The following is a 25,413-nucleotide window of genomic DNA, read 5'->3' as shown; positions in this document are numbered from 1 at the left end:
GACTTTCGTGCATCACAAAAGATTTCTAGTTTACACCACTTTTTCGGACTACTGAATTTTGCACAAACGTGACATTGCGATGACGTCAGATTTCTAAATCCTCCATGAATATAAATAATAATAAAAATAGAGAAAGTTATAACTTCCAACATTTTTTGATGTAATACTACTGCCACAGAAAATTATGTCAGAGGGGACAGACGAGCACGAGACCCTCGACATCGACACCAAAAGTTTTCAGATTCTGATGATAGAGATATTATCGTTATCATGAATTGTTTTGGCCACGGTAATCTTGAAGTGAAAATGATAACTGTGAGAGGCCTAACCAGGATATATGATAATGTCATAAATTTTGAAGCAATTTTCTCAAGAACCAAAGAAATGTTTCGCTATGCCAGATCCACATCGCTAGTGCGGCTAAAAAAATATCCATAGCAAAGCAAAGGATCAGACAAAAACACAAAGCCAACAACAGAAGTAGGCAAATGTCAAATGTATTAATACAGAAACGGGTACAGTGTGCTTCCGAAAACATAAAAACATTTACAAAAGCTGGAGTGTGTACACATCAGACGAGTAACAAAACATTGTGACACTAAAACATCACAATTTGTATTCTGGTGCCAGGAAATGAGTCACTTTGGAATTTGACACGAAAAGTTATTTCATTTTTTACAGTGTAAGTGTAAAGACGTAGATTCATGAGCAAAATTACGTTTCTATAAATTCAATTGCAATTCAAAATAGGCTGACTGTGGAGTATCACCAACAAACATTTACAAGACTTTAAATGGTGCAAAACCCTGCATTTGGCTGTCAAACCAGTCAGTTAATTGGTTGACAAATCTCTAAAAGGAACTGTAACCAGGATTAGAATAACCTTTAATCTTAAAACAGTGAAACTTCACTGCAACAAACGGAAGTCACATGTTTGCTTGAGTGACATCAAATTAAATTCAGCTTTTTTAACAAATGAACTGCGATAATAAATATGAAATCAATATGTGACGGATGACAATGGGAGATGAGTGGTTACATTTTTAGTGGGCGACATTTACTGACATTACGTCAACACATACCACAGAATGAAATCAACAATTACCACAGATGAAAGAAATGTCAGCTGAAAAGGCATGCACAGTGAAAGGCTCGATATTTAGGATTACACAAAAATAAAAATCTTACAGAAAACATCATGTTCAAACAAATCAAAAATAGGCTTGTGTGATATTTTTCATGCACTAATAAAGAAAGCTACTCAGGCTTAAATAACTGCAGGTCGGAAATTTGTGACAAGTGCAATCTATAACTGATTTGAAGGCAATGTGGTGAGCAGCTTTAGAAGCAATGGCAACAAAAAAGGAAGGCAATAAAGTAATGCACACCAACACAGTAAACACCAAAATCACAAATCATCCATAAGATCAGGGTGTTAACAACATTTAAGATCATGCTTTGGGTTAAACACAGATAAAAGATGCTAAAAAAGAAAAAAAAGAAAAGAAAGGCAAATAAGACAACTCGTAAATATTAAAACCTCTGTTTATGAGCACTTATGATGATAGCTGCAAACTGGTTTAGTTTATTCCTGCCTTTCAGTTTATAATACCTTGTTTTGTGTATTTCTATCTAAAAATGTTAAAGAGGAATTGAGAGGTTACAACCAGTAAAGTCACTTCAGTTTATATCCCGTCTTAACCAGGTTTTTTTTTTTTTTTTTAAGAAAGTCCTCTGACACGTGGGCTGTTCTGGGGTAAGTTGTTGTAGAAGTCTCTCTTTTAGGCTACTCTGTAGGCGGTAACGCGGGTGTAGTTTTTGCTGTGACTCCGAGCAGCCCACAGGAACAAAGCCGCTGCCATCATCTGCAGAGGGAAGGAGATGAGTGCGAGGTAGAGGGACCAGCCCAGCGAGCCCTCCACCCCTTTTGGTTTTGGGAGCAAGTCCACCCCGGCCAGGAAACAGCAGACTGTGCCCAGAGAGCACAGACCTGATGAGGAGCGGGGAGACATAAAACGTGAAAACACACATAAACACAAATGTATGTGTTGTGTCGCAGCTAGAACTAAACACCAACCACTAAACCACTATGGTAAGCCCCTTTAACTAATGACTAGTAGGGATTAGTGTCAATAGCCCCTTTTAGATAGAAAAGGTGGCACATGCAGCAAGGTAAAGGCGGCAATGTGCCGCCTTTTCTATCTAAAACGGGCGGTGTAATATTCTTTCTTTTCCAAAAAGCCGCCACTTGGCCACCACTGGGGTAAGCATAAACGTGACGTGACATGAAGCATGAAGTTGAGCGTGAACAGTGAAGCAGGTCGAATTTATCTTAGAAATAAGAGCTTTACATTGCACCCCATTGGAGTTTAGAACTGGGTTCTTAGCGGGGGGCTTTTAATTTGAAAGTAGTGACCGTTAGTAGCTTGCCGCTGCAATACCAGGCGGACAATGAAGACAGCTACAGAGACAGAGGAGACGCTAGCATCTCCCGGATCTCAGCGGCTTTCCAGTTGCTCATCTTGACGTCCGCGGATGAAGTGGAGGACTGACTGCTGTGATCAGCTGTTTCCTGGTTTTAAAACTCCCCGGCTGTGGATCACACAACAGTGCACGTCATCGACACCTCCGCCCATCTTACGCAATTGCCGGCACATCGACGGCTCGGATTTACATAGCATCAGAGGTGGGAAAAAGTGTACCCTCCGAGACATCAAATTGGCGGACCAAAACAGACCTCCAATTTACCGTCTGTCTAAATCCGTGGACCTAGCCACAAAGAGGACAGCCAAATTGGCGGCTTGCTGCCCAGTATAAAAACGGCTAATGTGACTAGTTAAAATATTGACTTGAAATATCTGTAAAACCATTTTGTCATGTTACATTCTCACAAGTTAAAACTGCTTAAAGTGACTATGAGGAACTCAGCACAGGCATATAAAAATAGCAATCTGACGCCATCGGTTGCTGTTACTGTCATATTTGATCATCAGTGGAATCACATGACTGTTTCATAAACGGTCTGTGATATGCGTAACATCACAGATGCCATAGCAATTTTTGTGTTCGTATGCATTTTCTCTCACCTGCGAGTACATGGAGCACCCCCACACCCAAGGTGGGGGTGAAGCTGCGGCACAGGCAGGCGCACACTCCAACAAGGCCGCTGAGGAACACCAAAGCCAGAGACACCAAAGGCAGGAGAAACTGGCATCTCCACAAGTCTGAAAAAAAGAGAGAACCTTCACTAAACAAAAAACTCTTTAAACCTGAATGCAAAAACATGACTGATGTTCAAAGATGGTAGGTGCATGTTGAGACGGTGAAGGGGGCAAGATGAACACAATTTAAGCAACAGTTTGAGGTGAACAGACACTTGTTGGAGAAAGAATCGTAGAACTGATTTCGAATTTGCCCAATGCAAAAAAAAGCAGATAATAAACAAAAAGGAGAAAAATTGCAATCATCATTTGTGAAATTTTTACTTACTTATTATTATGTCCACTAGTTATCACGTTGTTCTCTCATATGGATTTAAAAAACAAACAAACATCAAAACACTAAAATGGGTTGCCAAATATACTTGGAGGGCCGTTAATAAACCTCGCCGGCCCCTCCAAGTAAAGCGTATGTGTGAGAAACACTTTGTCATGTGTACGTGAGAGAGACAAAGAGCACAAACCTCCAAAGATAGAAAACCAATAAGTGGCGGCCAGTGTTGATAGTGTGGTGGTCCACCGCAAATAAATTAATGTATTGGAAACCCTCCCCGGCATTTTGACTGGAGACTAAACTACAAGTCAGTGCAGCTACATAACATCACTTCACAATAGTCTGTACTGTCTGAATCAGATATGGTAACACCATTAATTATGGCTACCAATAATTTAAGATTTGAAATATTCAATTCTAAACATCCCATACCTAAAATCTATTGTCTATTGGTCTATTGAGCATTAGTAACCCTTAACAGCTAACCGATAAATGACACTGTTACATAAAGTTCACAACCTACGCAAGTGGTTTAAAATGGAATTTTAACACACCCTCATGTGATCTACAGACACACAGGGGGACGAGGGTAGACTCACATGTTCTCAGCAGGTCTTCTTCACTGTTGTTCCCAGAGTTTCTGTACTTTGGACTAAACTGCTGAGGAAGCGTGAAGCTCACACACTGTGTCCCCAGTTTTGGATCTATAGTCAGAAACAGAGAGCACAAAGTCAACTGAGGTGCCATCAATCATCAGCATCACCAGTCCACAGGATGTGATGCAAGTTCATATATGATTATCTCAAAATAACGTTGACATTCACACTGTTTTGCGTTATTGTTCTTAATTCATCATGTTCTGTTTGACATCTACTGTATTTCAGTGAATTAAAAGAAACTTGTCTTTATTGCTTCCACATTTTAACAAATGCAAAATGTAGTCACTTCAATCACATTTCCCTGTAATGCAGACAGGCATGTCCGTTTTAGAGTTCGTGAAATTTGTGAAAGCTGCACAGATGTGATATTATCAACAGGAAGTCATACCTGGCTCTTTGAACCAGTGTGACTGGCTGGGCAGTGGCACCTGGATGCACCTCCACCACAGTCCCAGAGTGCCGTTCAGGCTGAACATGGTGTCACTGTAAGTCTTCTCATCAAAGTCTCCATCGACGAATTCATCTCTGAGCTTTGAGACATTGATCGCCTCACGCTTAAGGTCTGGACTGCTGTACTGATACCAGTGCTGGGTTCCGACAGCCACAGAGAGGTAGACTGTGGCCAACAGGCTCAGCACGGAGCCGATGACCAGAGCTGTGGCATAGCGGTTGTCTACCATGGTCTAGACGGAGGCAGCTCGTTTTACAGGTGTTTACAAAGACAAGCTGCTCTGCATAGAAAATAAATGCAAATGCAGTTTGGCTTTCACAGTGTGACGAAGCCTGAGATGTATGGTTAAAAAATATATTTCCACCTGGTGTTCAGGCTCCAAGGCATGTCTGTTAACTCTTGTCAGGTGTCAAGAGTACCATAACATTGTACTCTATTCAGTCATATAGCCACTTGCTGCATACGGCGTAATGTCCCAAACACAGAGGTGGCACGTCCTGCCGAGGGAGCAAAGAAACACACAGGTTCAGCTAATTTTGAGTGCCAAGTGCTTTATTACATCCCGTTTACCTTGTTCTTTTAACTTTACACAAAACAACACTAAGATGACAATACTTGTTGGCGAGTGAGGATCGTAACCGCTATCAGTTTCACACAGCTAATAATTAATTATATTAATTATATAATAACAAAGCCAGCTTCTTCAAATGAGCAGCATCCTACTAGCTAGCTAATGCTAATAATAGCTAGCTACATTTGCTACCCGGACAACTATCGAGACATTTAAGTGACAAGTAAAAGCTAAATATTTGGAGAAGTGTTTTTCTTTACCTCATAGTGGGGAAAGACAAAAAACGCCCAGTTATCGACTTTCTTTCGTCTGTTCGTTACATTTCTATCAGGCCTCCGCCCTCTTCTTCTACGATGTCAAGTGTTCTTCTTCGTTGTAATATTTAACGGCAGCCCGCAACCAGTGCGGTAAGCGCACATTACCGCCATCTTGTGCTTCGGAGTGTCACCACATACCAAACTGCACTTATAAATCCTGTTAGTGTGATAAAGTCACACTAACATAATATTATGACATAAATACGTACGACAATTTATTCATCTTATTTGGGCTAATTAATTGTTCATTTATATTATGCTTAATTCCAGAATAATCGAATATAGACCTGTACAGTATAAACAAGGCAGATTAAATCAGCCTAGGCACATGTGAGCAGATGACAGATATATCACAGCTATACCAGTGTCAGCTGATAATGTACAGCCCTCTTGACTTCCTGGTTGGGCTTTATTTTTTGGATTAGGTTTTATCCCTGTCTTTATTTTCTTTGTTCACCACACTTCACTGTACACTCATACTGATGTTACACATTTACATGCTTAATATTGTTATTGGTTCACTTGTAATTTTGTAAAAATGCTTCTTTAGTTAAAAGTCGTGTGTTGTCCAGTGTCACCATTGCATAGTTTGCCATCCAGACAGCACAGACAAATGTATTACCTTGGCCAAGGAGGTTATGTTTTCACCCGTGCCTGTGATGGTTGTTTGGGTTGGTTTGTGATCAGGATCACACAAAAACTACTGGGCAAATTTCTGCAGAAGGACGGGTCTCAGCTGTTTTTTATCATTCAGATTATCGACAACCCTCCTTTTTCTCAGTGGTCCACTGCTCTTATAGTTGCCACAAATTCCAATGATTGCCATTCAAGGTTAAAGGTTAAATATTTATTGGTGCCATCTTCTGTCAATAAAAAAAACACTTGGATTATGTTTGATTAAAAAAAACCAACAACAATATAAAAGTGTATACTCACAGGTGTAGTGATGTTGTTTCTCTTACAACATGAATTCTGTGATTACGTTCTCTCCTTAATCAATTTATTTCCCAAACTGTGCCATGAGCAGACATTATAGGCACAGATTAACACATCTTCTATAATGTCCATATTAATGACACCAAATACAATGAGAAAAAGTTTTTTTTAACATTATACATACAAAGAGCTGACTAGGACCCTGTCAAAGGCTTTTTCTTTATAAGCATTAAATCAGACAGGTTCAGAGTGTACGCAAAATATTTTCAAACCAATGAAAACCACATATCAGCATCCCCACAATACACCTGAAACTGTAAAATAATAAGATACGGTATATCTAAAATTTCCCTGATGTGTTTTTCACATAAAAATAAAAACAGGCTGCTGTGATGTTTTGGCGGCACTTTGATTGGTAATAATCCCTTTGTGATGCAAACAAAAGGCTTTGGACGAAAATATCAATGAATCTTTGAGGTAGAGACACCCACAGGTCGATGGCTTAACATGGCATTTGGCTATAAACCCATTTCATCACTTTTAAAGACTGTTCCAGATCAGACTTCCCAGCTTTTTAAATCAAACAACCGCTCGACAAACTCAGAACAGCTGCTGATTTAGGAAGCACATCGACGAGCAGTGCAAATTCATTTTGTGCAGCAATTCCCTTATTATCACAAGAAACCGTCTCTAACGAAGAGTCTCCCGTGCTGTTTGTGGTCAGACTGGACTGTTGCGTTCAGGATCGGGGTGGCAGTAAACACCACACTGCACGGCCCGGAGCTGCAGGGAGCCTCCTCCAGCTCCAGGACAGTCACGTTGTTGGGCGCAGCCGTGCTGAGGATGTTGGCAGGGACGAAAAGTGTCACCTGAGGGCCTCGACTTGGCCAGTAACGTCCCAGGTTGAAGCCGTTAATCCAGATTTGACCCTGAAAATAAAAATCAAAAGGTTTGATTAATTAATCTACTACTAGATTCATTTTAGGAACACATTATTTATGAAATAACAAAACCTGATCAACGCTTGTTCCTTTGTTTGAAACCTTCACTGCTGAAGGAAAATCTTAACTCTGACTTAACTCTGACTGTTTGTTACTTAGTTATTCTAACTTGTTATCATTAAACAATTGGTCCAACGTAGGCTGATATTTTTAAATGATTGTTGTTGAGTTAAATATCTAATTTTCTAGTCATCTAGTTTAATATTTGTATAAATCTGCAGTTTATATTGGACATATGAAATTACTTTATAGGGTTGGAACCAATGATAATTATCATGATTTGCTTAAAGTCTTGTATATAGATAATAATTGTTTGGTTTGTAAAATGTCAGGAAATGGTGACAAATGCCAAGGTTTACTAAGATTTAATTTTTTCTCCAATAAACTCACCGAACTCACCAAAAGCCACCGATCTTACGTTTACAAATGGATATCCAGCACCATGCTTGAAAGTCAATAATTAAACAGTTAATCTATTATCACTTGTTGGTGATTCATTTTACGTCAGTTGTCTTATTAACAAATGACTCAAAATTATCATTCATCATTCATTTATGCATGTGACCTGGAGGTATGGAAACCCTGACAGGTAAAAAAAAAAAAAAAAAGATGAACTTTTTCAAAGCGAATGGAAAAAATGAATGATCTGGGCAAATTTGCTTCTTGCAGCTTCTATACGGAGGTCATAAAAATCCGCCCCTTAAATCAGTAATGAATGTGACCATGTTCCTGTTATTCACATCATGCTGACATTTAACTAAAGTCCTAAACGTGTCACATACCTTCCTCCATTTGGGCAGCTGGATGTAGGTGTCCTGGGGGAGGTCTGGGATGCAGTCAGGAATAATGAAGCTCCCTTTGTAGAAGGTTGGAGGGGAGAGAGCTGCAGGCTGCGGTGAAGCTGTTGGTTTTGTTTCACTCAGAAGGCCCTGACGGATCGCTTCATCGATATTGAGACTGTACATGGTCCAGCCTTTTAGAGTTTCATTCCCCAGAGTCATGTTGGTCACCAGGCCCTGACGGACAGGAAGAGCAGAGGGGGAGCTCATATTAGTCAGCAGCAAGTGAAGGAGGATACTGATCATTCCCACACAAGTTGAAATTCACTTCACTTGTAAATTGTAAATGTAAATGCAATTTGTTTACAGTTAAATCTAATATTTGAGGTTTGTATAACATGCTCTTGAAATCCAGAAAAGCTTTATAAATGTTTGGAAGACACTTCAGAGCACACGCACGGCAACTTTAAAATGTGTCTGGAAAAATACCTTGAAGTCGTTGATGTTATGTCCGTAGTTGATTCGACCCATGCTCTCCACCAGTATGTCCACCTGACTGCCAGCTTTCCCTGTCACATTGACAGTTATGGCCTTGTCTCTCTCAAGAATGCCTACAGCCACCTTCACAAGAAAATCAGTATCGTTAGGTTGGCACGTCATATCAGAAATAATTAGGAGTTTGCTGCATTATTTATCTAGAACAAGGAATCATTTAATCTCCCTCACCAATTACTCTACATTTCACTGATTTCATACAAATATTCTCCTTTTTAATTGGTCTAACATACACATGATGCTGTTACGGTGTGTGTAACTATGTTTAATGTGTCTTGGCTTCTTTGTATCGCTGTGTTGTGGACACCAGGATTGTGACCTTACCCGGCGCCGCTCAGATATTACTTTGAAAAGTAGTCAGTTACTAAATACAAATTACAGTCAATTTTTGTAGTAATCCATTAGAATACAACAAACAGGTGAACTGTTCGTATTCTAGGCTACAACATGCAGGATGATGTTTATGAAAAAATTGTACAGTTTAAGGGCGTATTCAAAAATGTAATCTATATCAACGTAGCTGTAATCTAATCACACATTTTTCAAATGTTGTCTGGTCTGATTATAGTTGCTTCTTTTTTGTAATCTGATTACATAATCCATAAAACTGTAGATGTAAATTAGATAAACTGACTCTGGCTGTGATGGAACTGAACTTAAGTACAGTTTTGAGGTATTTGTACTTTGTATTTGTATTTCAATTTTTTGCTACTTTATACTTCAACTCCACTGTTTGGACTCAAATCGATTCAGAGTACAGAGTATGTACAAAAATAAGAATACATGTATAATTTTATTTTACTTGTTAATTTCGATAATTAAGTACATTAATTTCCAGAAAATTATCTTCATACTTCAGTACATTTGATATCAGATACTTAAAGACTTTTACTCGAGTGCTATACTTTCACTACTTTGACTTTCACTTAAAAATCACAAATGAATATTTCCGTACGATATCTTTACTTTTACTCAAGTAAAACATTTGGATATTGCATACAACACTGGACTCTCAAACATCAAATGGTAACAACACTTATAAATAAAACAGATTATTTTTTTACTTTTAAAACAATACCAGTTGTGCCAGTTGTGTGGGCAACAATACTGGACATACAAATAGAATACAGTAGAAACATTTTAAAATTTTTCTGTACTAGTGTGGATACAACACCAGAGTACCAGTACTGACAAAAACCTATAACTTACTATGTTCTCACATGTCTAATATTGTCTAAACACAGGAACTAACACTAATCTAAAAACTGAAAATGATGATGGTGTAGTACCAGTAAAGTGGTGAGGCTGATGTCCTGCTTAATGTCCACCTGTTCAATATAACATAATCTGAGATCAACAGGGCATGTGGTGGACCTGTGTGTAATAACGCCCACTCAGAAACATTCAGACTCACCCCGTTCACCGACACATACGCTCTGTCATGGACGCCATTCAGTGGAGAAGACAGTGGCGTTGGTGCGCTGCAGTCAACGGGCAGAGCAGTTCTGTACAGCACAAAACCAAAGGCCTAAAAACAGCACGAGGATACACTTGAAACAAATCAACGATAAAAAATTATTTGTTTTTAGACAGAAAAGCAGGAAAAACATAAGCGGATACCTGGTTCAGTTCAATGAATGTCTGAGGATACTCGCTTTTCACAGGGCCGGAGAAAGACAGTTTCTCTAAGGCATCTGATATCGTCTGGAGCTGGTGAAAGAGGACTGAATTCAGTAATCATTCTTCATGTTTTAAATCAGGCAAAAACAACAAAAAGTCTTTTAAAAAATTGAATGTGAAGTAAGTATTCACTGAAAATACAGATAGGAGTTCACAGAATGTGAGGAGGACATACCTTTTTCATCACAACAGTCCCGTACGCATACTTTGGAGTTGATGGAGGAACCGGTCCCTCTGGTATCTTACGGTACTGTAGTGAAAAGATACATATAACGTTAACAATGTCTTCCTAAATTTGGTTATTGAATTGCTCAGTATAGGTGGGACACGGTTTTCAATTGTTGATCAATATTTCTAAAAAGTGATGGGGACAGAATGTACCATTTATAAAAAGTGGTGGGGACCCTGTGCCCCCAGTATCAATCATACCTGTGGTGGCAGTAAAAAGAAAAACTAGAGGGCTTTACTCGTGTTTCTTACCATTCTGATCACTTCTCGAATAGCAAAGTACTTCTCTGTGAGGTCTCCTGCTTCAGTGAGCGGGGCGTCGAAGTCGTAGCTCGTGGGCTGCGGGCTGTATGGGTCATTGGCGCCTGAGGTGCCAAGAAAAAGAGAGGGTTATGTTTCTTACGTTATCCCCCCCCCCATCTCCTCCTGCTGTTGTATCAGAGTATCATCCAGCCCATCCTACTGTACTGCTCCACCTGCTTCTTCAACATGGTCTCTGTTAAAAACTGCCAAACTCACATGCATAACCAACACAGCTGCCAAGACAATTGGTCTAGCCAACAGCCAACCTTACCGAGCTGGACAATACCGCCATTACGCACATTGGAACTTCAATAGGACAGGACATCACACATCCACTCAACACCCACTCTACCCTGCTGCCTTCAGAGCGGAGGCCCAGAGCGCTGAGGTGCAGAAGGACTCGCTTTGGGATAAGACTGATCCCCTCAGCTATAACTGCTCTAAATAACAGGCCTCTTTGAACTGTCCCGAGCGTGGCATGTGTCAAAAGGCTGAAACCTCAGCATGTTTGTTGACAACGGCAGAATAAATGAATGAAATTGAGATTGGTCGACTGCGTTTGAGGATTTGTGTGTGTGCTACCATTTAACCTTTTCGGAATTCAACGTTCAAACTATATGACCTGAGTTTAGCAGAACAAACAAAACACTGGGCAGGTGTATCTCTCCAAAGCTCTAGCTACTAACGTGCCAATTATCTTTGCTGTGAGTCGCTTGAAACCATACAATCATCCCATCAAACCAGTCTGTCTAGATGTAGTCACCGTTCCAGTATCCAAAGGTAGTTCCTCCTATGAACATGTACCTGTGAGGAGAGACATTACACTGAAATAAAAAACAAAATCTTTCTAACACATTTCAAATAGAAGGTTTTTCCTTCTCCACAAGAAAATGTATCTTGTTGACAGGACAGTCGGGCATCTTAACAACCTGAATATATTTTTGACATTAGCTGTTGAGCTTCCAGTGAATGCATGTGTGGATGTTTCTTCACTGTTGGGGCAGTAAACAGAAGAATCTGACATGAACTCCAAAGGTACTGTCACACTAACTGTATACAGAAGAAATGCTGATGACTACTGTTAAACTATACTGGATAACTGACTATTGGTTTTCCCAGGAAGAGGGCATCCCCCCTCATATGCTTTTGTCTATTTGCACGAGTTATTTCAATTGTTTATATATATCTATATATATATAGATATGTATATATATATACACATGTCACAGAAATCTGCACACTCACATGTTCACATTTGCTCCCGTGGCCAGCACCTTGTCGAGGGCCTTGGCCACTATGGCAGATGACAGGACGAAGTGAGGTGACCCCCAGTGGTCCAGCCAGCCGGTGTAAAGTTCAGAGTTCACCTGTTAACACAGAGGGAAACTTTAGGAGCACCTGAGAAGAAAATGGAGGGTAGTTTTGAAAATCACAAACGGTGCAAATCCATATCGAGGGAAATGCTTGCCAGTGGTCCGTGAGGTTCAGCTTGTCTCTGTGCTTCAAAGGCAGCGGTTACATCTACACCTGACAGAGTCAATGCAAAGAGACACGTTTTTGGGGGGTTTTATTTTTGGTACTTCCTCGTGACATCTGACTGATCGAGAAAAACATAACATTAAATCAGCAACACCTGACACCTACCAGGCCCAAAGTCAACAGTGGCGTAGACTTCTTTTATCGTGCCACACTTGATGTAGCTAATACCAGGTCCATCTGTGGTGAAGAGCACCACGTCGTTGCCCAGGTGAGACCGGAACAGCTTGTAAAGGTGACGCAAGTAGTTGATATCACAAGCGAAATAACTGCCATATTCATTCTCCACCTGACAAACATAGGAACCGCAATTGGGGGATGTTATTCATGAGTTACGTGCTGCAATGATACGTCATGCACAACAAACCTGCAGGAATCCGAGCAGGACTCAACACTCACCTGTACAGTGATGATAGGACCACCATTCTGGTAGAGATAAGGCTTCATCAACGAAAGTAACTTCCCCATCCACCTGTCGACTGCTGCAAGGTAATCTGAAATACACAAACACACACATTATAATGCAATGTGCACCGCAAGTGTATCTTTATGTCATTATACAGCCTGTTTGTCTTGGATTCTCACCTGGATCAGAAGTCCGCAGCACAATGTCTTTCTTGTTGAGAAGCCAGGCAGGCAGCCCACCCTGGTCAACAGAACAAACACGCAGAGGAGGTCCACATTGTTAATCACTAATATTGTTGGAAAATATGTTTGAAAGTTTGAGGATTCAAAAAGTAAACTAAAGTGTCAGTAGCCAAATTGTTATTCTGAACAAAGTTCCATCCTTTCTAGACTCAAGACTTTAGAGATGGCAGTGGATCGAACTCTGAAAACACTTTTCAGGAACTGGATCAATTTGTGTCCAGAGCCCCACTCACCATGTCCCACTCTGCACATATGTAGGGTCCAGGCCGAAGGATGACCAGTAAACCCACGTCTTGGGCCACCTGAAGGAAATGCCCCAAATCCCTGTCTCCACTGAAATTGTAGCGGCCTGGAGACTCCTCGTGGAAGCTCCAGGGGATGTACCTTCAACGTACATCGAGTGTCAGCATTATCAAAACACACACTCAGGTTGTCTATATCTGCTGTATTGCGGACAGGATAATCCACTCTGTATCAGTGCTGCTTTACAGGGAATCCTGGTACGTATATGAATACTAAAAGACCTGAGCATCAAAATTGCTGCAGATGAATTTTATTTTGATCAATCTCCAATTAGCTACAGCAAATTCTCAGTAACAGGTCAGCAGGAGGCCCTTCTCATCTTTGGCCTTATTTCCAAACATCACCACATGTGACCGTGACATGTGAGTGCCGCTACAGTAAGTTTTAAACCAACTCCTTGACTCATGTTTTTATTGATGCCAGCTGAAAGATGATACAGTCCCAACAACAGCCAGTGAAAACAACACAAAGTCAGAGTAAAGCAAACAGAGAGTGAGACATGAGGTCCACCTACATCTGGAGGGCGTTCAGTCCTGCCATGTACATCTTAAGCAGTCGATCCTTCCAGTAGACTCTGGGGATCCTGCTGTAATGGATGCTTCCTGATATGTAGCGAAACTCTTCACCATCTTTCCGGAAGCAGTCGTTCTTGTAGTCCACGCTGAACGATCGGGGTGCCCCAAGCTGCAGGTCAACACATCATAGCTTGATTTTCATATTCAAGAAGCTGAATCAGAGAATTTTGACTGTTTTCTCAAACTGACTAACCCATTGGCAAAATGTTTAAGAGTTTACAACTTGTCGATTAGCCAGATTCACCTAATATTCTCTTATTTTCCAAACCCGAATGGAAGAAAATCATAACTCGAGAATAGTGGAGCCTAATTGCATGCATGAGGCTCCACTTTAAATGCAAATGTTTCTAGTTTCTTAAAAATGTGCTTGTTGGCTGTGGCTGACACAACACTTTAATAACATCAGTTCAAACATGGTTCAAAACCCTCCTTTTTTCTGCCATTTCTAAAATAAGTCATATTTGATTAACAAGAAATAGGACATGATCACATTGACCTTCTTTTTTTTATTCTAGACTCTATAGGTTACAAGTACACGCGCGCACGCACGCACACACACACACAAAATATATACATTGAATAGTTCATTTCTAGATAAGCAATTTGTTATTAAACTCATTTATGTTGGATTTGCACATAAGCGTATTCGACAAACATTACTGATGTTAAATTATCTTTAGCGCTCTCAGAAAGTGTTCATACAGGAATGTTGTTAGACCGAGGCCGGTGTTGTTCCTTTTATGTAATGAGAAAAGTAACAAACGTTAAATAACTCAGAGGTACTCACTGAACATCCAAACAGCAGCAACACACTTCCAAATCTGAGCAGAGACATGATGAGTCCCGGTTACTTGATGTGCCTTCTCGTGCAGTGTGTTACCTGAGCACTGACACATTTACTACCTGCGTACACCGTGATATTTTAAATGAACTCTGCGGAAGTAAAATCATGTGACGCTGTCTCGCTGTGTTGTAATAACGCTTTTCCATCGGCAGGTGGCAGTGTTGTAACTGTTTTAGTCATGGGGCTTTTAAGGGCTTTTTGGCGGAGCAGTATTTGTATAGAATTGGAAAACAAATGAACATGCAAAACAAATGATAAAACATACAGTGTTACGTGGCTTAAAACAATAAATACAATAACCAGAGGCGGGAAGAAGGATGGATGAGAGAGAGATGGTTTTAAATTTCCAAGACAGAAACAGAAAATGTTATAAGATAATTAAATTGGAATGCAGGATGTTTTTTTTTTTATTATTGTGGTAAACGTGAAGATGTTTCTATCCTCTCTGAAATATGGATCACAAGTTATAATCATGTTGTCTTCTTGTAATAAAAAACGTCCACACCAGCAACAACGTATGTAACTCTACAACAGGTGCAGCAGTCCAACGACATGAGTGCAACAACAGACAACAGACGGCTATCAAAAGCACCTGATTGACGTGAAAATGGCCAATGGGCATTTAACCAAATATTGGAATCATTGTATGCATATTTTTGACCAAGAATATTTGGTCATATTTTCAGGAGACTGATAATAAATCCATTATTGAACCAAACTTTGTGCATGTTATTTGTGACAAAGTAGTATTTTGACCACGACTGTCGATCTGACAAGCATCCCGTCACAGTAAGAGGGGGGATCATTGAAGAAATATCAAATCAAAGGTTTAGTTTTTAAAGGCATTTTATCAAACAGGTTCAGAGCGTAAGCAAAATATTTTCAAATCAATAAAAAACTAAATATAGCAGCCTCACAAGACATCTGAAGCTGTATAATAGTAATCATCTACAGTATATATGTATAACATTTCCCTGATGTGTTTTTCACATAAAAATAAAAACAGACTGCTGTGATGTTTTGGTGGCACTTCAACTGGCAATAATCCCTTTGTGATGTAAACAAAAGGCTTTGGATGAAAGTTTCAAAGAATCAGTGAGGTAGAGACGCCCACAGGTCGATGATTCAACACAGCATTTGGCTATAAACCCATTTCATCACTTTTAAAGACTCTGATTAACCCTCCTTCACATATTACAGCTTTTAAAAAATCAAACAAACACTCAACAAGCTCAGAACAGGTGCTGATTTGGGAAGCACATCGGTGAGCAGTGCAAATGGATTCTGTGCAGCAGATTTTGTGAAGCAGTTCCCTTATTATCACGAGAAACCGTCTCTAACGAAGAGTCTCCCATGCCGTTTGTGGTCAGACTGGACTGTTGCGTTCAGGATCGGGGTGGCAGTAAACACCACACTGCACGGCCCGGAGCTGCAGGGAGCCTCCTCCAGCTCCAGGACAGTCACGTTGTTGGGCGCAGCCGTGCTGAGGATGTTGGCAGGGACGAAAAGTGTCACCTGAGGGCCTCGACTTGGCCAGTAACGTCCCAGATTGAAGCTGTTAATCCAAATTTGACCCTGAAAATAAAAATCAAAAGGTTTGATTTATTAATCTACTACTGGATTCATTTTTGGAACACATTGTTTATGAAATAATAAAACCTGACCAACGCTCGTCCCTTTGTTTGAAACCTTCACTGCTGACGGAGTATCTTAACAGGATACACTCAGACAGTATGTGTGACCGCTGATTACTTAGTTATTCTAACTTGTTATTGTTAAACAATTGGCCCAACGTAGGCTGATATTTCAATTATTGTCCATTGAGTTAAATATCTGATTTTTATTTAGTCAAGCTATTTATTATTATATAAATCTGTAATTATATGGTGTAAAATAATGATGAGGCCCTTAAATAAACTTGACACAAGATATTTTTATATAGGGCTGCAACCCACAATCATTTTTTTTTATCATTTGTTGATCATATCTTTAAACAGCTTAATTCAGTCAGGAAATTCTGAAAAATGTCCATTATAGGTTTCCTGAGTACAAGATTTGTTTGTTTCATTTCCCCACGTTGCCCCTCATAAAGCAACATATCTTTCAAATCTTTCATATTTTAGATGCTTGAAGCAGCATCTTTGATATTTTTGTTTCATACATCAGAATTAGAGAAACAATGAATCCATTATTAGAATTGTCGGGGAATCATTTAGTTCAGTTGTCTTACTATGGGAGCCCTGAGGGTAACTGAGGAGAAATACATTTTTTTTTTCCACATGTAAAAAATAGAGACATTTATAATATGTATTTATTATATCTACTTTTTCCCTTAAGTAAATAGAAAAAATGCAAAAACTTTTTTTTGTTTCCACTTATTTCTTGGGGGGATCCATACAGAGGTCATACAAATCAACCCCTGAAGTCAGTGACGAATGTAACCATGTTCCTATGCTTATTCATATAACTGTATTCATATATATGGTCATATCTTACAGATTTAGTTTTAAAATGGTATGATGGCTTCATTTCTAACTGTAACTGAATGTGCTGAACATGTCACATGCCTTCTTCCATTTGGGCAGCTGGATGTAGGTGTCCTGGGGGAGATCTGGGATGCCGTCAGGAATAATGAAACTTCCCTCGTAGAAGGTTGGAAGGGAGAGAGCGGCAGGCTGAGGTGGAGCTGTTGATTTTTTTTCACTCAGAAGGCCCTGACGGACCGCTTCATCGATACTCAGACTGTACATGGTCCAGCCTTTTAGAGTGTCGTTCCCCAGAGTCATGTTTGACACCAGGCCCTGTGCAGCAAAGAAACCAGTCACTTCACGCAAGTTGAAATTCAACCATGAGGAAGTGTTAATTCACTTGACATTTAAAATTTAAATATATAATAGAATTTGTTTGCAGTTAAATCTAATATTTGAGGTTTGTATAACCTGTTTTTGAAATCCAGTAAAGCTTTATAAAAGTTAAGCAGACACTTCAGAGCACAAACGCGGTAACTTTAAAATGTGGCTGATAAAAACCTTGAAGTCATTGATGTCTTTTCCGTAGTTGATTCGACCCATGTTCTCCACCAGTATGTCCACCTGACTGCCAGCTTTCCCCGTCACATTGACAGTTATGGCCTTGTTTCTCTCAAGAATCCCCATAGCCACCTTCACAAGAAAATCGGCACTGTTATGTTCGCAACAATATATTATTTTTCTGTACTAGTGTGGATACAACACCAGAGTACCAGTACTGACAAAAACCTTCTATAACATACTATGTTCTCACATGTCTTGTATTGTCTAAACACAGGAACTAACACTAATCTAAAAACTGAAAATGATGATGGTGTGTCAAATAGTACCAGTAAGGTAGTGAGACTGATGTCCTGCTAAATGTCCACCTGTTCAATATAACATAATCTGAGATCAACAGGGCATGTGGTGGACCTGTGTGTAATAACGCCCACTAAGAAACATTCAGACTCACCCCGTTCACTGACACATACGCTCTGTCACGGACGCCATTCAGTGGAGATGACAGTGGTGTTGGTGCGCTGCAGTCAACGGGCAGAGCAGTTCTATACAGCACAAAACCAAAGGCCTAAAAACAGCATGGGGATACACTTTAAAACAAATCAACGATAAAGCATTTGTTTTTGACATTGAAACATAAAAACATTAGCGGATACCTGGTTCAGTTCAATAAAGGTCTGAGGATATGCGCTTTTCACAGGGCCGGAGAAAGACAGTTTCTCTAAGGCATCTGATATCGTCTGGAGCTGGTGAAAGAGGGCTGCGTTCAGTAATCATTCTTCATGTTTTAAATCAGGCAAAAACAACAAAAAGTCTTTGTTGAGTGTGAAGTAACTATTCACTGAAAATACTGATAGGAGTTCACACAATGTAACAACAGAGGACGTACCTTTTTCATCACAACAGTCCCGTATGCATACTTTGGAGTTGTTGGAGGAACCGGTCCCTCTGGTATCTTATGGTACTGTAGTGAAAAGATACAGATAATGTTAACAATGTCTTCCTGATGAGTGATATTGTCATCGCTGTGCGATTATGTGATTATGTTGTGATAATCAGGCACTTTTCCAAAAGACTTTCCGTTGCATTGAATATTGATTTCAATGGATGTTATCTGTTCACTTTTATTTGTGAGTTGTCCCTTTAAATTGATCATTTGTAATGTTCATAATGCACAGCGCAAATTGCTCTTACAATATACATAATGTTTTTTAAGACAAGGCTACATTTTGCTCAATTCTGATTTTTTTATTTTGATTGATTCTGTAGTGTTTTCCAGTGCCAATGACACCTAATATGACAGTAAAAAGAAAAACTAGAGGGCTGCACTCGTGTTTCTTACCATTCTGATCACCTCTCGAATAGCAAAGTACTTCTCTGTGAGGTCTCCTGCTTCAGTGAGCGGGGCGTCGTAGTCGTAGCTCGTGGGCTGTGCGCCGTATGGCGCATTGGCACCTGAGGTATCAAGACGAAAACAGAGGGTGAGGTTCTTTTTTTGTTCCTTATCAAGCAATTCATTAACTACTTTACAACATTAGTAATCTACATGCTTACGTGCCCTGGTGGACAAGCAAGTGTCGGAGAGCAGCAAAATGTGGAAAGCATTATCACAGAACCTGTAACTTCAGCTAGAATTGTTAAATTGTACGATTTAGCATTTCATCAGTTTTGAGTCAATGTCATATATATTGTCAAGTTAATTACCATGTAACCAATCCAAGCCAATCACCTGCCATCTCTTGTATATAGATAACGTGACTTCCATCTACTTCCATGTTCTGATAAAGGCTGAAATGTCAGCATGTTTGTCGACATGGCCAGAATAAATTAGACATTTATGTGTGCTACCTTTTTACCTTTGAAAATTCAACGATTGCTGTGAATCACTTGAAATGATGAAATCATCTCATGAGACCAGTCTGTCTAAGTGTACTCACCATTCCAGTATCCAAAGTTGGTTCCTCCTATGAACATGTACCTGTGAAATAAATAAATAAAGACAGAAAAAAGGTGCAAATATATTCTTAAAAATGTAAAATACAAAGTTATTCTCTTTGATGTATTTTGTTGACAGGAGAGTCAGACATCTTAACAACCTGAATACCATTCTGACGTTAGCTGAAGAACAACAAGACGCATAAGAAGGGGGAACTTGATATTTAAAAACTTGAAAACTCAACTTTCTGTCTACAACTAGCACAAGTGTATGTATCATTTTTAATTATACGTTGACACTGATATAGGACTAATGAGGGAGACAACTCTCTGGTTTCCCTAGGAAGGGGACGTCCCCCTACAATGCCATTATATGTTTGCATCAGTTATTTTACGTTTTGTTTTTTTTACGTGTCATAGCAACAAGTACACTCACATGTTGACATTTGCTCCCATGGCAAGCATCTCATTGAGGGACTTGGCCACTATGGCAGATGACACGACGGAGTGAGGTGACCCCCAGTGGTCCAGCCAGCCGGTGTAAAATTCAGAGTTCACCTGTAAATACAGGAGGAAACTTTAGGAGCAGCTGAGAGAAAATGTAGGGTAGTTTTGAAAAAATCACAAACGGTGCAAATCCATATCGAGGGAAATGCTTGCCAGTGGTCCGTGAGGTTCAGCGTATCTCTGTGCTTCAAAGGCAGCGGTTACATTTCCACCTGACAGAATCCAAACAAAGAGAATTTGTGTGTATGTTTGAGACTTCCTTGTGACTTCTGACTGATCTAAAACATGACATTAAGTAGAGAAAATTAAAACGCTGACACCTACCAGGCCCAAAGTCAACAGTGGCGTAAACATCCTGTATTGAGCCGCACTTGAGGTAGCCGATCCCAGCTCCATCTGTGGTGAAGAGCACCACGTCATTGCCCAGGTGAGACCGGAGCAGCTTGGAAAGGTGACGCAAGTAGTTGTAGTCACAAGCGAAATAACTGCCATATTCATTCTCCACCTGACAAACATAGGAACCGCAATTGGGGTATGTTATTCATGAGTTACGTGCTGCAGTGATACATAATGCACAACAAACCTGCAGGAATCAGAGCAGAACTCAACACTCACCTGAACAGTGATGATAGGACCACCATTCTGGTAGAGATAAGGCTTCATCATCGGAAGTAACTTCCCCATCCACTTGTCGACTGCTGCAAGGTAATCTGAAATACACAAACACACACATTATAATGCAATGTGTACCGCAACTGTGACTTTATGTCATTATTCAGCCTGTTTGTCTTGGATTCTCACCTGGATCAGAAGACCGCAGCACAATGTCTTTCTTGTTGAGAAGCCAGGCAGGCAGTCCACCCTGGTCAACAGAACAAACACGCAGAGGAGGTCCACATTGTTAATCACTGATATTGTTTGAAAATATGTTTGAAAGTTTGAGGATTCATAAAGTAAATTAAAGTGTCAGTAGCCAAATTGTTATTCTGAACAAAGATCCATCCTTTCTAGACTCAAGACTGAGATGGCAGTGGATCGAACTCTGAAAACACTTTTCAGGAACTGGATCAATCTGTGTCCAGAGCCCCACTCACCATGTCCCACTCTGCACATATGTAGGGTCCAGGCCGAAGGATGACCAGTAAACCCACGTCTTGGGCCACCTGAAGGAAATACTCCAAATCCCTGTCTCCACTGAAATTGTAGAGGCCTGGAGACTCCTCGTGGAAGTTCCAGGGGATGTACCTTCAACGTACATCGACTGTCAGCATTATCAAAACACACAGTCAGGTTATTACTATTATTACATACTAAAAGACCCAACTCCTATGTTTATCTTGTTTTATCCTACCCGATTCTAGTAGTCAGCATCAAGTGTTATATGATATCTAGCTGCCAGTGGTTGTCTAGGTCTTTTAGATTTAAAAAATACGACAACATCAAACATATCAAACAATACCAGTTGGTACAGCTGTGTAACGTGTTTTACATAAAATAAATAACCTTTCTTTTCAGTCTGGCCTCTATGTATTTCTATAATGCATGTTTTGTCAATCACTTGTAAAATCACTTTGAATTGAATTTTGATTTGTTTGAAAGGTGTTAGTCAGTAAAGTTTGATTGATTGATTGTTTGATTGATTAGACTTGCAGCTTTGTTGATCACTTGTAGAATGCCAATCAACTTAAACTACCAAATATTTTAACAATTTATCAATACACCCATGCACCCGGGTTGATTTTTCTCCAGCAGGAGGATGCACATGGTGGCTTTGCTGTATCACAGTTTTACAGCTGCAGCAAACAACCATTTTTTGGAGATGCACGATTAATAATGGCCCGATGTCGGGAAATCTATATTAACGGTTACAAATGAGGATCGGTTAAAAATCACTGCTGATAAATTTTCCTCATTATGTAAGGCCAAGTTGCTTTCAATAATTAGCGCTGATGTAATGTAAACCCACGTCTGGATGGTGTTCAGTCCTGCCATGTACATCTTAAGCAGTCGATCCTTCCAGTAGACTCTGGGGATCCTGCTGTAATGGATGCTTCCTGATATGTAACGAAACTCTTCACCATCTTTCTGGAAGCAGTCGTTCTTGTAATCCACGCTGAATGATCGAGGTGCCCCGAGCTGCAGGTCAACACATCATAACTTGATTCACAGTTGAAATTTTACAAACATTGCACTTTCCATCATATATTAACAGTTAAGATGGTTTATATTGCGCTCCACTGTGTTGTTAAGTTTCATGTTTTTATGGCGCAGGCCTGAAATCTCAGCTGACTTCAGGATGTGTCATTCGGACATGATAAAGCTTGTGACTAATGCTTCAACTCCATACCTACCAACCACCACGTTAGAGCTGCAACTAACGGCTATTTTCTTTGTAGATTAATCATTTATAGATACATCGATTCGATCTTTGTCCATCAGCATTTCCCAAATAACATCTTCAAATGCGTTGTCTTGTGCACAATCCAAAGATACTCAGTTTACTGCCCTATACGATTAAAGAAACCAAAAAATCTTCATATTCAAGAAGCAGAATCAGAGAAATCCTCAAACTGACTAATTAAACAGCACAATAGTTTATTAGATTAATCAGTTAAAAACAATGTTATTTGACTCATTTATGTTAAATCTGTACATCTGCCTGTTTTACAAACATTACTAATGTTATAGCATCTTTAGCGTCATTAGAAAACGTGTTCACATAGACACAAATGTAGTGTACACAATACACAAGACCTGTCGATCGGTCGCGCAGGAAGTTCCTGTTTTGTGTTGTGACTTTCGGTGACACAGCTTTTATAAAAGCACAAGTATCATCTGTTTCTAACGGTACTGAACCGAGTCTGGTGTAGTTACATTTTTGACAACTCGGTATAAAATGTTTTCAAACTCAGAGGTACTCACTGAACATCCAAACAGCAGCAACACGCTTCCAAACCTGAGCAGCGACATGATGAGTCCAGGCGCGAGGGCTGCCGGCCAGTTTCACGTGCAGGATTAATGACCGTACCTTCAAGTGCAGTGTTTACCTGAGCACAGACAGATTTGGGACCCACTTCACTCAGTGCACCCTGACATTTTGAATGGGTGGCGTCATGTGTTGCGGAAGTCAAACCTTGTATCATGTGACGCTGTAATGGTGTGTCGTAATGACGCTTTTATATCGGTAGGTGGCAGTGTTTGCACCGTTTATCCATGCGGCTTGGGTTAAGATAACAGTATGTATGGACAGAGTTTGAATGTGAAAACACACAATGTAATCTGGTCCAAAATACAATGGACAGAGGTGGGAGCAGAGGTGGATCAGAGGGAGACATGGTTTAAATGTCACAGACAGACAGAGGAAATGTTCTGACGGGATGACAAGAGCTCACTGGCTACTTACGAATCAGAATCAGAATCAAAATTCCTTTATTGTCCCGCAAACAGGGACATTTCTTTGCCACAGCGGCCAAAGGAGAGTAATATTTCAATTAACAATAATAATAGTAAAAAAATAAACAACAAGTTTATCAAGTCTCCTCCTACCTGCTGTCGAGGCGCTCCACAAAAGAGGAAAAAGCTCAAAAGTAAACAAGAGCTGCTGTAACAGGCTGCCACTCACTTGGCGCCATCTTCCAGACTTAATAACATGCAGCTGAAAATATGTGTAGGATGTGAAATAAACCAAATAAAGACAACTTGGTGAATAGTATAGAATGATGAATAGAATAATCAAAGTGCAATTATGACACTGGATATCCACATTACAGTTTAAGAAGCACTGGAATATTTATCACTCCAAAACATAAAAATAACTGCACCCAAGGCCTTCCACACACGCCATTAAAAATGGACACAGCATAGCTAAGTATTGGGTGACACTGGAGTAATAAGCAAAACAGTTTATTCTGACTCTGATTATAACTTGCTTCAGAACTGGTAGAATTAGAGTATATGGATTTGTCTGTGCTTTACTCTGGTCATGCCAGTTGGCTACAGTCAAGTTCAATCTCCGGCTAGTGATCTGAGGGAATTGAAAACAGATCAATAGTCTCTATTGAAAGATGAAAATTCAGTTATATAAAGGATGACTTCACATAAAAGTGAGGTTTTAAGAAGTAATTTCAAAAAAGCTACTGATTCTGCAAGCCTTATCTCCTCAGGTAGGGCATACCAAAGATGAGGGGCACGGTCACCCTTAATTTTGAGTCTCAACTAACGACCAAAAGGGTGCCACCCAAGGACCTGTGGCTGTGAATAGGCTCATCTGGGGTCATCATTTCTACTGTGTAACTTGCGTCAAGACAGCAGATGAGCTTTAAAAGTATAATCATTCAAATCTTAAAATCAGTTCTAAAATGGACAGGGAGCCAGTGAAGAGAAGCTAGGATAGTGATGTGATATCGCCTGTTAAAATCAGTAAGAAGCCTAGCTGCTGCATTCTGAGGTTGGAGGCGGGAGAGAAACATGGGTCTATATAGACTGCCCAACAAAGATTTATTCTCCAAAATATTTAGTACACTGTTAACACAGATAATACTACTCCTGTAATAAGTTCTTTGGAGGCCTGTGATCTCATGCAGCCAAAACCTGTAATCAGATCTCAAAGGAAAAAACATGAGCAAACATAAAAAAAACTGTTAAACACCAAAAATCCAAAGCTAAACTTATTTTCTACTGCTGGATGCTTTTTAGCTTAACTTACGGTGGCTGTGGCTCAGGAGGTTGAGCGGGTCGTCCAACCAGAAGGTTGGTGTTTCAATTCCCAATTCCTGTCATAGTGTCCTTGGGCAAGACACCTAACTCATTGCCAGTGTTGGGAAGATTACTTTGGAAATGTAGTTGGTTACAATTACAAGTTACCCTGTTGAAAATGTAATAGTAGTGTAACTATTTCAATTACTTTCTCAAAGTAATGTAACTAATTACATTTGATTACATTTTGATTACTTTTCTTAATTTTGAATGAAATCTCTCAACTGCTAACCATTTTCACATTTTAAGACCTATAGTGTGATAAGCCTTTCAGTTCAAAGGTTTAACCATATATTATGAGTCTGACCT

General features: G+C 39.9%; 2 protein-coding genes across 5 annotated transcripts; both read right to left on the bottom strand.

Moving 5' to 3' along the window:
- Window positions 1-481: 481 nt before the first annotated feature.
- On the bottom strand, window positions 482-5,579 carry cldnd1b (claudin domain containing 1b). The gene is made up of 5 exons (XM_030420020.1): window positions 5,434-5,579; window positions 4,540-5,099; window positions 4,092-4,196; window positions 3,087-3,224; window positions 482-1,990 (listed from the first exon to the last, which is right to left on the bottom strand). The coding sequence occupies exons 2-5, from the start codon at window positions 4,829-4,831 to the stop codon at window positions 1,782-1,784; spliced, it is 744 nt and encodes a 247-aa protein (XP_030275880.1). The 5' UTR covers window positions 4,832-5,099; window positions 5,434-5,579; the 3' UTR covers window positions 482-1,781.
- Window positions 5,580-6,315: 736 nt separating this feature from the next.
- On the bottom strand, window positions 6,316-23,485 carry glb1 (galactosidase, beta 1). Of its 4 annotated transcripts, none has more exons than XM_030419909.1 (16): window positions 23,272-23,485; window positions 22,316-22,485; window positions 21,444-21,594; window positions 21,151-21,211; window positions 20,965-21,059; window positions 20,674-20,854; window positions 20,503-20,561; window positions 20,279-20,400; window positions 19,845-19,885; window positions 19,250-19,362; window positions 18,797-18,871; window positions 18,564-18,653; window positions 18,362-18,475; window positions 8,696-8,827; window positions 8,210-8,443; window positions 6,316-7,355 (listed from the first exon to the last, which is right to left on the bottom strand). In XM_030419909.1, exons 1-16 carry the CDS (start codon window positions 23,317-23,319, stop codon window positions 7,101-7,103), a joined length of 1,941 nt encoding a protein of 646 aa, XP_030275769.1. In that variant the 5' UTR covers window positions 23,320-23,485; the 3' UTR covers window positions 6,316-7,100. The 4 variants fall into 4 exon arrangements, with proteins under 4 accessions (XP_030275769.1, XP_030275777.1, XP_030275762.1 ...); XM_030419917.1 differs by lacking the exons at window positions 18,362-18,475; window positions 18,564-18,653; window positions 18,797-18,871; ... (8 more) ...; window positions 22,316-22,485; window positions 23,272-23,485 and adding exons at window positions 10,176-10,289; window positions 10,382-10,471; window positions 10,617-10,691; ... (8 more) ...; window positions 13,974-14,143; window positions 14,822-16,190; XM_030419902.1 differs by lacking the exons at window positions 6,316-7,355; window positions 8,210-8,443; window positions 8,696-8,827 and adding exons at window positions 15,707-16,453; window positions 17,446-17,679; window positions 17,908-18,039 and having other exon boundaries at window positions 23,272-23,478.
- Between the last annotated feature and the right edge of the window lie 1,928 nt (window positions 23,486-25,413).

The sequence above is a fragment of the Sparus aurata genome, chromosome 1 (assembly GCF_900880675.1).
Source record: "Sparus aurata chromosome 1, fSpaAur1.1, whole genome shotgun sequence".
Taxonomy (NCBI): Eukaryota; Metazoa; Chordata; class Actinopteri; order Spariformes; family Sparidae; genus Sparus; species Sparus aurata.
This window is presented reverse-complemented; position numbering and strand designations above follow the sequence as displayed.